At 48.2% G+C, this 12,112-nt stretch overlaps 1 protein-coding gene and 1 pseudogene across 2 annotated transcripts; both read left to right on the top strand.

Moving 5' to 3' along the window:
- The first annotated feature begins 836 nt into the window (after positions 1-836).
- On the top strand, positions 837-8,208 carry Snip1 (Smad nuclear interacting protein 1). Of its 2 annotated transcripts, none has more exons than NM_001356560.1 (4): positions 837-1,117; positions 2,172-2,357; positions 5,272-5,855; positions 6,831-8,208. In NM_001356560.1, exons 2-4 carry the CDS (start codon positions 2,340-2,342, stop codon positions 7,093-7,095), a joined length of 867 nt encoding a protein of 288 aa, NP_001343489.1. In that variant the 5' UTR covers positions 837-1,117; positions 2,172-2,339; the 3' UTR covers positions 7,096-8,208. The 2 variants fall into 2 exon arrangements, with proteins under 2 accessions (NP_001343489.1, NP_780455.2); NM_175246.5 differs by having other exon boundaries at positions 2,255-2,357.
- Gm18480 (predicted gene, 18480) lies at positions 9,674-10,645 on the top strand (annotated as a pseudogene).

Below are 12,112 nucleotides of genomic sequence, written 5' to 3' on the forward strand. Positions count from 1 at the left end.
CCTTTGATTAAAACGGAAGTCATCTAGTGACTCTATAGAGTATTTGGCGACGATTGGCATTTGGAAGCCAGAGGCTGGCAGATCTTTGTGGATTCCAGGACAGCCAAGGCTATATAGAGACACTATTTCAAGAAACAAAAAAGAGTTTCACATTGTTGAGTGTCTGTGTTTCGTAACTACTAATAACGCGCAAGGAACAGAGCTGGGTTAGCTTTCCCACAGGTTTTTTTCTTTTTTCAAAAAAAAAAAAAAAAAAAAAAAAAAAAAGCTGGGCGATGGTACCACACACCTTAATGACAGCATTTGGGAGTCAGAGGGAGGCAGAGTTCAAGGTCAGCCTGGTTATAGAGTGACTTCTAGAACAGCCAGGGTACACTGAAAACCTGACTATGACGGGGGGGGGGGGAGATTGTCATATATATTTTTTTGAGGTTCTGGGGACTAATCCAGGGCTTCGTACTCGCGAGGCAAACGCTCGCTCGGTAACTAAGCTACAATCTCAGCCTTCCCTCCCCTTTTAACTCTTGATTTCTATTTGGCGGTGCTGAGGATGAATTCAGAGCTTTGCGATCTATCCGAGCTACAACTTTTTCAGATTTTGAGACAGTTTCACTAAATTGCCCAGGTTGGCCTCGAAATTACTGCGATCCTCCTGCTTCAGCCTCCCGGGGGGTTGGCCCTGCCTTTTCAGTACTCCAGCCACACCTCCCAGCAGCGGGGACCCCGTGGCCACTCGCGCCGGCGTCCCCAGCGTCTGAGACTCAAACACCTGGGGCCCCGCCCATCAGGGGGGCCGACACCGTGAAGGCTTCTGGGATAGCGCGCTGCCCGGAAGCGGAAGTGCAAAGCTGTCCGTCACTTCCTACGGCTCAAGTGGCTCAACGGACCGTGCAAGTGACTCTCGGTCGGGCCGCAGGATGAAGGCGGGGAAAAGCGAGCGGGAGCGGAGCGGCCGGCGGCGACACCGGTCAGGCGACGCTCTGACGACCGTGGTGGTGAAACAGGAGCGTCTGAGCCCCGAACCCGTCGCGCACCGCCGGCCCGACGCTCCAGCCGCTAGCCTGTCCCCGCCCGCCGCCGAGCCTGGCCACTCGGGTCACCGCGGGAGCCGAGCCCGGTAAGCGAGCCGGTGATTGGGCGGAGGACGGGATGGCGCGGGGGCCGGTGGTGCGAGCGGCTCTGGAGTGCAGAGCACCTGTTGAGTTGAAATGAGATTTCCCCCGCCTGCCCGCGAGTGGATGGTGCGAGTGGCTTCTCCCCTCGTCTGCCTACAAAGACACGTTGGGTCTTGGCGACTTCTTCGCAGCACTCATTCGCCAATGCCTCCATGTGGCATCGATTTATTGAGTGCGTAGTGTGGGTTAAAGATCAATTGGAGGTACTGGGTCACAAGGCAAAGAAGAGAGATGCTTTTTCCTTGGCGAAGTTGGGCAGGCTCTAACTCGAAGAAGGAAAACAACAAATAGATAATTTCAGTCAGTATTAAAGACAGATCAAAACGGCAGTGTGGTAGCGAGAGGCTGGGTAGAAAAAAGAGAGGGCTTGTACAGAGGTGCTCCTTAACGGAGACCTGGCTGGTAGGATTGATCCATTCTCTTGAGTCAAGAGTCTTTTAGCAAAGACTCCAGGAAGGACCAACCCACTGTGGTCGGGCATGCTTGTAACCCAGCAGAGGGGATGCTGAGACAGGAGGTTTCTGAGTGTATACACACAAACACGGCGCGTGCACGATTATGACAGAAAAATATATACATAGAACCTGAGCTGGAATTCTGTTTGTTTTAGAAGTTGAACAACAGCAGCAACAAAAACAAAAACAAAACAGCCAGCATATCTGGAATTGAGAGATGGAGCAGCATTGTAGGCTGGTAGGAAGGATGTGGGATGGAGGACAGGGCAGGGCCCTGAGACCTGCCAAGGGATTGGTTTTGGTTGTTGGAGAAGGGAGTTGTGTTAGGGAAAAAACCAGGCTAGATTGGCTTCCTGGATAGTAGTGCCAGATAGTAGGATGGCGCATCCGGAGAAGAAAGGTTTCTGAGGCGTTGGGGTTGGAGAATAAGGTTGTCTAGGTGAGAAGGCTTAGCAGGCCATTGTGTATGTGGTTGGGAGAAGTGTTTATGGGAAGTGAAGGCCTGCTGTGGCTACTGATCTCACAGATGTGTTGTGTTTAGTAGGTGAGCCTGATCCTGGAAGCTAACTTACTTTCGGGAAGGAACTTTGAGGTAAAAAATCCTGTGTACCATTCTCTGTAAAGGTCCCCAGCCAAGAAGAAAAGCAAGTCCTCTGGGAGAAGAAGCAAGTCACCACGGACCAAGAGAAGCCAGAGTCCCCACTACCCCATGGTCAAAGTGAAGCAGGTGAGTGAGTGAGTGAGTGAGTGGGCAGGGACCATGGGTGGAAAGCTCCAGCCCAGAGCTGTTGCTGAACCCCAAGAGGTTGGCAGCCAGGTGTGGACATGCTTCCTTGTCACTGCAGTGGGCTTTTCTAAAAATGGGATATGTATTTGGGGCTGTTTTTCCTGAAATTTTAACGTTTGGAGACAATTGTTGATTTGATTCTGATAACTCTTGTCAGAAATAATACGGAGAGATGTACATATCCATGTTTCTCTCAATGGCAACTTCTCGCACAGCTGGACAGTGTCGTGGTCAGGACACAGACGTTTCACCACCATCAAGGTGCCTCATGATGTCTGATACTTCTCCGCCTTTATCCTTCCTTACCTCCTGGCTGGCCGCTTCTCTCTTTCTATTGTTCTGGATGCACACTTAAGCCCAGGGTCTTTAGGTTAGAAGATTGTCCTTGGTGCTGTTGAAACCAGCACAGATGGGTCACGTTGGGTCTGTGAGTGCCCATGTGCTGTAGGACCAGTTTTTCTTTTTCTTTCTTTTTTTTTTTTTTTTTTTTGAGACAGGGTTTCTCTGTGTAGCCCTGGCTGTCCTGGAACTTACTTTGTAGACCAGGCTGGTCTCGAACTCAGAAATCCGCCTGCCTCTGCTCCCGAGTGCTGGGATTAAAGGCGTGTGCCACCACGCCCGGCTAGGACCAGTTTTTCAAAGGACATTGGTTGTCTCCATTGAATTATTTTACTCCCACATTGAAACTCAGTCAGGTATATGTCTATCCATGCAGACTCGATTACTGCACTTGCATAGTAAGTCTCAAACTGAATGTCCTCTTTGCTGCATATGAGCTGCCATGTGGGTGCTAGGAATTGAACCCAGGTCCTCTGGAAAAAGTAGCCAATGCTCTTGTCTGTTGCGCCATCTCTCCACACCACCCTCCTCTTTTTCTTTTTTTCCTTTTAGCTGTTCTGGTTCTTTCGTCTCCATCTCTATGTAAATGTTCGAGAGTGTGTGTGTGTGTGATAAAAATCTTTTAAAAATAGTATTTTTTTGCATGTGTATGAGTGCTTTCCCCGCCCCTGCATGTATGTGTATGCACTGTGTATGTCTGGTGCCCACAGGGTCCAGAAAAGAGTACCAGAGTCTCCAGAACTTGAGTTAAGGCTGGCTGCAAGCCACCTCATGGGTTCTAGCAACTGACCCAGCTCCTCTGGAAGAACAGAAAGTGCTCTAACTGTAGAGTTACCTTCTAGATTCCTTAGTAACATCTCGAAAGAGGCAGGTGTTGTGGTGCGTGCATGTAATTCTATGCTGAGGCAGGAGGATCACAAGTTCAATACTGGTTTTAAACAATTACTGAGAAACTGTCTCAAAAGTAGAAAGAGCTAGGGATAAATTTAGAAGTTGAGTGTTTCCAGCCCTGAATCCTAGTCCCATTACCATTACATATGTATGCATATTAATGCAATATTAGCCTTACAAGGAAGAAAATTCTGACACATGCTACAAAATGTCTGAACCCTGATGACTTGCTTAATAAACTGGGAAAAATTTGCATGATTTCATATTTTTGTAGTTGAGACAGGGTATCTATCTCCTGCTAATTAGGCCCTGGTTGGCCTGAAACTTGCTTGGCAGCACAGGCAGGCCTAGAACGCTTAATGATTCTCCTGCCTCGGCCTTCTGAGTACTGATATTAAAGGTATACCATCAACTGAACTTCACCAGCAGTGTGTGTGTTGTGTGTCTGTCTGTCTGACTGTCTGTCCGCCCCTTTGGAGACAGGTTCTTGTTCTCATTCTCTCTCTAACCCCTAGAGATCCACCTACCTCTGACTACTGAGGCTGGGATTAGAGGTGTGCAGTCCTTCCTCTCCTGACAGGAATTGCTAATCTGAGAAGATTCCTATTTCCTTTAGCATTGGTGCTCTGGTTATTAGAACAAATGTCTTCAGGGTTGGTTAAGTGTAGGTTTCTTCTGGAAACTGCTGCCGTCATGCTTTGCCCTTGGAGCTATTGCAGTACAAGTGGTCTCTCATTGGTCTGTTGTTCTTTCCACACAGGTTTCTCTGTGTAGCCTCAGCTGCTCTGGAACTCTTTGTACACCAGGCTAGCCTCAAACTTAAGAGTTCTGCCTCTGCCTCCTGAGTGCTGGGATTAACAAACGGTGTGTGTCACTGTGCCGAGAGCTCACTGGTCTATTGACTCTGTGTATTGCTGTTTTCTGCCAGGTTGATTTTCAGTATGTGTGTCCATTTTGTCAGGAGTTTGGAAACTGCTAAGTAGTACCTTCTTGTAGGTTTCTTGAGGCGTTCACATTTCTTAGGTTTATCCATAGATGTTTGAATCATCTCTATAATTGCTGAACTGAAGCTTTTGAAATTATTTCAATTCCTTTTGGCCTATGAGGAAGTTAGCCTTTCCCTTTACATATCTTAAATGCGACTGCTTTGTTTTCTACACCTGCTGCCCTGTGAGTGCCTGCAGGTGACTGAGGTTTGTCGCCTTGTTTTGAGGGATCTGGATGTGGGCTTGAGGAAGAGTGTGGTGTATGGAGTCTAACTGGCCCTTCGGGGGAAGAACCACACTGATAGCCTTGTGTGGATAGGAATTTGTTCTGAATACCAGAATCCAGGTCACAGATGTGTTGTTGTTGTTTGAGACTGTTTTGCCTATGTGGGTGTTTTGCCTGCATGCCTGTCTGTACACCACATAGATGTAGTGCCCACATTTGCCATAAGAAGGCATTGGATCCTTTTGGAACTGTAGTTGTAGATGGCTGTGAACAGCTTTGTGGGTGCTGAGAACTAAACATGGGTCATCCGGAACAGCAGTCAGTGCTTTTAATTGCTGAGCCATCCAGCTCCTGCAGCTTGTTCACAGAGTGGATGCCATCTTTCCTTTACTGAATCCCATCTGACTTTCAGGAACGTGAGGACCATCCTCGGAGAGGACGAGAGGATCGGCAGCACCGGGAACCATCAGAACAGGAGCACAGGAGAGCTCGGAACAGTGAGCGAGACCGGCACCGGGGCCATTCCCGCCAAGGGAGGAGCTCTGATGAGAGGCCCGTCAGTGGACAGGATCGGGATAGAGACAGCCAGAACCTGCAGGCCCAGGAAGAAGAGAGGGACTTTCATAATGCCAGGCGCCGGGAGCACCGCCAGCAGAATGAAAGTGCTGGCAGTGAGGCTCAGGAGGTGATCCCTCGTCCTGCTGGGAACAGAAGCAAAGAGGTGCCCGTTAAAGAGAAACCAAGCTTTGAACTTTCTGGGGCACTTCTTGAGGACACCAATACCTTCCGGGGTGTGGTTATTAAATACAGTGAGCCCCCAGAAGCCCGGATCCCCAAAAAACGGTGGCGCCTCTACCCCTTTAAAAATGATGAGGTACTTCCAGTCATGTACATCCATCGGCAGAGTGCATACCTTCTGGGTAGACATCGACGCATCGCAGACATTCCCATCGACCATCCCTCTTGCTCAAAGCAACATGCAGTCTTCCAGTACCGGTAGGTAGACCAGAGGGAGAACTGGCAAGGGAGATGGGTGAATGTCTCACTTAGTATTCCTAAGGCTGGCTGGCTGTGTGGAAATGCTACTGAGCCCATTACCCCTTGTAGCTAATGAGCCGGACTGAAGGAGTACTGTACGTCTTAACAACCTGTGATCTTTGAACATTTGTATGAGGGGCTTGAACTTGGTGTCAGAAATCCAGATATTAGTTCTTCCACTGCATGGTGGTGCAGGCCTGTAATCCGGGCTCTCGGGAGGCTAAGCAGGATTGGTAGTATATCCTCTAAGTGTAGGTTATATACCATGACCCCACCTCTAAATAAATAAATAAATAGATGAAAGGAAGAAAAAGAAAAGATTCCTGCCATGGTCTTGACCTGTTTCCACCTGCCCCTAGGGCTTTATGAGGACCAAATAGAAATAAAAGCCAGAGTCAGAATGCCAGATATACCTATGCTAGCTGAACCTGCTGCTTGGGAATACATCTTTACCGTTTGGTACTTCCCCTGTGAGGAAAGCAGGGCCAATGGTACCATCCTTTAACAGGTGAGAAACCACGGCTCACACAGGCCCTGTTTGCAGTAAGCCATCTTCAGAGCACAACTGTCCACATCTAGTCCTTGGCTCTCAAGTCTTAATTCTGTTTTTTCCTCATTCGGGCTGGTGCTAAAATACATAAAATACAACATTGGAGAAAGTCTATGTGTAACCATAGCAAGAAGCCTTCTGCACTGGGGCCTTATGGCCCTCCATTCCCGGCCACAGCCTCAGCCTACCTTTCTCCTAGGTTATGTAAAGTGCTCTGAATTTCCCCATCAGGGCAGTACTTCCCCGTGACATTCCAGAATTTTCATTTGAATCCTGTTCAAGCCAAGTCATTGCCATTTAGATCTGTAGCATAGAGCTTTAGAAAAGAAGGCAGGTGGTCTCAGGTAGGATGCTCACATGCTTCTCTCCTTGGTCTCTCCTAGGCTTGTGGAGTACACCCGTGCTGACGGCACGGTTGGTCGGAGGGTGAAGCCCTACATTATCGACCTTGGCTCAGGCAATGGAACATTCTTGAACAACAAGCGTATTGAGCCACAGAGATATTATGAACTGAAAGAAAAAGACGTACTTAAATTTGGGTTCAGTAGCAGAGAATATGTCTTGCTTCATGAGTCTTCAGACACCTCTGAACTTGACAGGAAGGAAGATGAAGATGATGAGGAGGAAGAAATGGTATCTGACAGCTAGCAGCTGAGAGGCAGCCTCTACTGTTAGAAACCGTCCCTACCGGAGGCTGTGGTGGTCACTCCAGCGCCTCTTCTTGCCTTAAGTCTTTTCTCTGTTGCTGCCCAGCCTATGTTGCAGTATGAGAACTGTCACTTCATGTTTTCTTGAAGTTGGCACAGCAGCTGCCTGCTTGTGGGCCCTTGTTTTCTGAACAGTCTCACCAATTACAGCATGTCGAGTCTGGTCAGAGCGTGTGGTGGGCACCTTCAGAACTGCTGCATAGCAAACTGCCCTTGGAAAGGGGATGGTGGCTTCTTCTCTTTGTACAGTTTCCTATTTATATAGCTGTTGAGCTTTGTGGACCAGGAGTTTTGTTTTGGGGACAAATCCTAGAGTAGAGAATCTTAGTCAGCTTTGGTTGTCACCAAAACAGCCTCCAGCCTATACCAAAGCTTTGACCTGATTCAGCTCTTGAGTCATAGAAGTTGATTTTGCACTTCGTTTTGGGGGTGACAGTTTACCACGTGACTTCTCTATTGGCTGTCTTCGATAAACAGACACTCTGTGCGATGTCTGTGTGACAAGACTGTAGGGAGGTCGTGGCTTCTACCAACAGGAGCTGCTGTCATACTGTGCACTGGTCTGTAGATCTGCACCCTGAGGATTCCTGATTTCTTCATGAAGCAGACATCATAGTTTGATCATCTGGTCTTTTTCTTTAGCTTTGAATTTTTATTCAAATGTCGCCTCTCTTCTCCCTTTGAGAAACACCACACTGACTTTGTAGGAGGGGCCTTGCTGTGGCCTAGGGATGTGTGTATGTGTCTAAACGAGGTTGTGTAGCTTCCACACTTCCAGTTCATCTTTGACCATGTGTTCATATTTTCCTCCCACGGGTGGAAAGTAAGAGACAGCCGAGTGTCTGAACTTCCCACCTGGGATCTGTGAGTAGAAAGATACTCCTTACTGACAGTCTGTGTGCTTCAGAGCTATGTGCTGGGTTTCATATGTCAGTGTTTTGCGATATAAATAATACCACATGATAGGCAAAGGCCTGTCTGCATTTGGAGAGCAGGTTTTCATTTATATGTATTTTTGAGATTAAAAAAATAAAATTTGTAAATATAGCCTCATTTTAGAGGGTATTACTTTTCTCACATAAATGACTTGTTCATAGGTGTGTTTGCTTCTAAAGGAATCTTTATAAACTGTTCTGAGGTAAAAGTACTGTGTGTGTAGAGAATTGTAGGGAGAGGCCTGAAGTACTGAGGACAGAAATCGCTTATCTCAGCAAGGAGGGCGTGGGGCATGAGCTGTCAGGGAAGGATTTGTGTCAGTGCTCTACATTTGGTGACCACTCTGTCCCCGGGTAGAGATGATAGCAATCCTCCTGGGCTGCTCTTAACTTCCTCCTGGGCTGGGATTTAGGATGCTGCGGAGTAGACTGTCTTGTTTGTACAGTCAGGGTCTCACTTGTTCTCAGGGCTAGAGGCTGGCTAACACAGGAGGGTCAGCTCAGGAACGTGTTAGGAAGAGACTTACACAGTCCCTACGGTGTGCAGGGTCAGCCCAGGAACGTGTTAGGAAGAAAAGCACAGTGTATCTTGGATATTTTTCTTAATTCAGACACCATTTTCTGCCCGAGAATCCACAATAACCTGCTACCCTACTTCAGTGCCTTCTTTCCCAGGGATAGTTTGTGGATTTGCTTTCTCGATGAGCACTGTGCAAGGTGACCACTTTACCTACATTTTTTTTGTAAAGAGGTTCCAGGAACCAGAAGTGGCGACTCATGCCTATAGCCATGAGCTTGGAGAGGCTGAATTCAGCAAGAGGATTGGTGTAGATGTTAGGGCGTGTGGAATGTGAGGCAGCCTGGTCTACCTAGGAAAACTTTAATCTCAATAGAAATGTCCCAGTTGTTCTGATAGCAAACATTTGCCTTAGTGGAGCGCTGGCGTCCCAGGTTAAGAGCTTCATGTTAAGTCATGCGAGATGTCTTTTCTTAGAGACTTGTTCATCTTAACTATTTGCAAGGTCTTAACTGTCTTTCTCCACCTGACGTACAGCTGTGTGCAAAACAGCTCTCTGCCGCTGAGCGTCCACACCAACTTCTCCTTGTGCTCCCGGGTTCTACAGAAGTGGGCCAAAGAGATGGCTCAGCTAGTAGAGGTGCTTGTCACCAGCCCCAGTGGCCTGCATTTGATCCCCAGAACCCTCATGGTGTAAGGACAAATCAACTCCCACAAGCTGTCCTCAGACCTCCACATCTGGGTGGGCACGCAAGATAAATTGTGTGAAAGTCCTCCCTGGTCCTCTCACCTCCGTTGTTTCCTATTCTGACATCACAGATAGCTCACTGGGTGCAAATGCTGATGGCCATCCCAGATACTTGTACTGTGTTTGGGTGCTGTGTGGACGAGAGGAAAATGAGCTGAGATAGTGGTATCTGAAACCGTACTGTAGGTAGATCGGTCGGGAATTCATCTTGTAGTCCAGTCTATACTCAAACTACTGGCTATCCTGTCTCAGCAAGTTTCTGCCTGTCCCCTAACACCCTCAGGTCTTCACTGTGGTCCTCCAGCATCAATCTGAGCACCCAAAGTAGCTGGCCCTAGAAACCATCGTCGTTAACAAGGTCCTGCACTTTATGCCCAAACACCCGGGATCCTATGAATGCCAGCACTGCTTGCTGCTGCACAATGAGGACAGCTACCTGGCCCATACCCAAGGAAGAATACTGACCAACTTGGTCCTGCCGGTTGTCAAGGAGGTTTGAACCCTAGGTGGAGGTGACATTTATAAAGATTGACCAATAGGGCTACAATGTGCTTAAGCAAAGGGATGTGGAAATGGATCAGCAGAGTTTGCTGTTCTGGGTCAGCTATCCTGAGACCACAGAGAACATGTCCCACAACTGCTTCATGTTCACCTAGGAGCAGAGAGAGGATGGCAGACCATAGAGCCAAGCCCTAAGAGACCACAGTTTGGCCAGGAGATTGGCAAGGCTGAAAACAAGTCCTAAACCCACTGCAGACTTCAAGACTAAGCAGTTTGTTTTCCAGTTTGACCTAGAGGTGGAGACGCCCCTTCTCCACCCATGTCAAGCACGCCCCACTGTTTATGAACTTCTGGTTACCTTGCTCTCAAACCCCCATCCCACCCTGTCCAGTAGCCTTTTCCTGCCCTTTCTGCATCTTCCCTTACCCCCTGAGCCTCCCCAAATGCTGTCACTCCCAGGTCCACCTCGCAGTACCAGAGATCCACCCATCAAACGCAGGAGTCTACCCACCAGCCCCAGGTGTGTACCCCCTCTCATCAGCAGGGATTTACTCCCAGGCTCCAGGAGTATACCCTACTTGCTTTCGCAGTGTACTCTCATGCCCCAGGGGTCTTTCTGCCTGCCCCGGGATTCCACCTACAGCTGCTAGGGATACATTGCCAGTCTGTTGGGGTTCACCCCTTGGTTCCCAGGGAGTATCCAACTCCATGTCTCCTGGGCTAAGGCCTCCACCTCCATCTGAGGGTCCTGGAAACATTCTCCCCCAGCAGTCCTGGCTATAAGCCACCTTTTTATTTTTTAATTATTTTTTTGGTTTTTCCAGACAGGGTTTCTCTGTGTAGCCCTGGCTGGCCTCGAACTCAGAAATTCTGCCTCCCAAGTGCTGGGATTAAAGGCATGTGCCACCATGCCTGGCAATGCCACCTTTTTCTATGGCCGGTCCTTAGAAAGTTTTATTTTGTTAAGTCCTGAGCCCATTAAATAGCCCCTCCCTTGTGCAAGGGTAATTTAAAATGGCTGAGGATAGTTTATCGGTAGAGTGCTTGCCTGGCTTAAGTGCAGTTTCTAGCACTGAAGACTTGTAGAAGAAAATGGAGGGAAGACAGCTGGGTGTGCTACTCACGTCTTTATTAGTAGTACTTGAGTGGCAGAGGCAGGCCAATTTGTGACTGAGGAGAACAGTCTGGTCTACAGAAGGAGTTTAAAGCTAGCCAGGGCTACAGAGTAAAGACCCTGCCTGAAATAAAAATTTCAAAAAATATAGTTTAGAGAGTTGAGGCCTCTTACTGAAAAGCTAGAGTGACTCTCAGTTGAACACAGCACAGTATTTGTTTTATCACTGAGTCAGGACACAGCCACACTCTGTAGATGTTCCAGGAATGATGGGTGACCTCTGAGGAGCAGAGATGGACTTTGAACTGTAGGAGAGGGCCCTGGACCAGTTGGGACAATTGAGGAAGCAGTGGGGTTGCAGAGGGGTGCATGGGAAGACTATAGGCTATGCTCTGAAGTTCCATAGTGCTGAGTGGCAATGAGGTCATACAGTCACCTGCAGAGCATGACAGACAGAGTGGAGGAGGCAAAAGACTTGAGTCATGAGAGTCAGAAATCTCAGTGGGTGGGACAAAGACAGGCTCAGGCAAACCCTTGTCTCAATAATATAGTAGTACAGCCAGACAGTGGTGGCGCACACCTTTAATCACAGCACTTGGAAGGCAGAGGCAGGTGGATTTCTGAGTTCTGATTTCTTCAGTTCAGCCTGAGTTCCAGGACAGCCAGGGATGCACAGAGAAACCCTGTCTCGAAAAAGCCAAACAAAACAACAAAAAATGATAGATAGATAGATAGTACAATACAATAAGGTAACAGTACAGTGTTTGCTTTGCAAACATGAGAACCTGAATTTGGGTCCACAGCACCCATGTGAAAACCAAGCACAGAAGCAGTTGTCATCCCAGTGTTGGGGATGTGGGGGCAGGTGGGTCCTTGGAGTTCACTGGCCAGCCAGTGTAGTCTGTTGAGCTTCAGTGAGAGGCTATCAAAAATAAATAAATAAATAAATAAATAAATAGCGGGCAGGGGGTACCTCTGGCCTCCATGTCCACTCACATGCATACACACAAATGTGCACACCCCTGTTGTGTGGCAAAACTTCCCCAGGAGACGCAACACCCAGGGCTGCTCACCCCAGGCAGGGATCCCACAACAGACCAAAGTCCAGCTTGGTGAACCAATGAGTTTTTATTGGGGTTACTT

This window comes from Mus musculus, chromosome 4 (genome assembly GCF_000001635.26).
Source record: "Mus musculus strain C57BL/6J chromosome 4, GRCm38.p6 C57BL/6J".
NCBI classification, from domain to species: domain Eukaryota; kingdom Metazoa; phylum Chordata; class Mammalia; order Rodentia; family Muridae; genus Mus; species Mus musculus.

Coding starts and splice junctions, on each gene's coding strand:
- Snip1 (NM_175246.5), top strand. CDS start 918: ATGAAGGCGGGGAAAAGCGAGCGGGAGCGGAGCGGCCGGCGGCGACAC. Junction 1,118..2,254: donor CACCGCGGGAGCCGAGCCCG/GTAAGCGAGCCG, acceptor TTCTCTGTAAAG/GTCCCCAGCCAAGAAGAAAA. Junction 2,358..5,271: donor CCATGGTCAAAGTGAAGCAG/GTGAGTGAGTGA, acceptor TCTGACTTTCAG/GAACGTGAGGACCATCCTCG.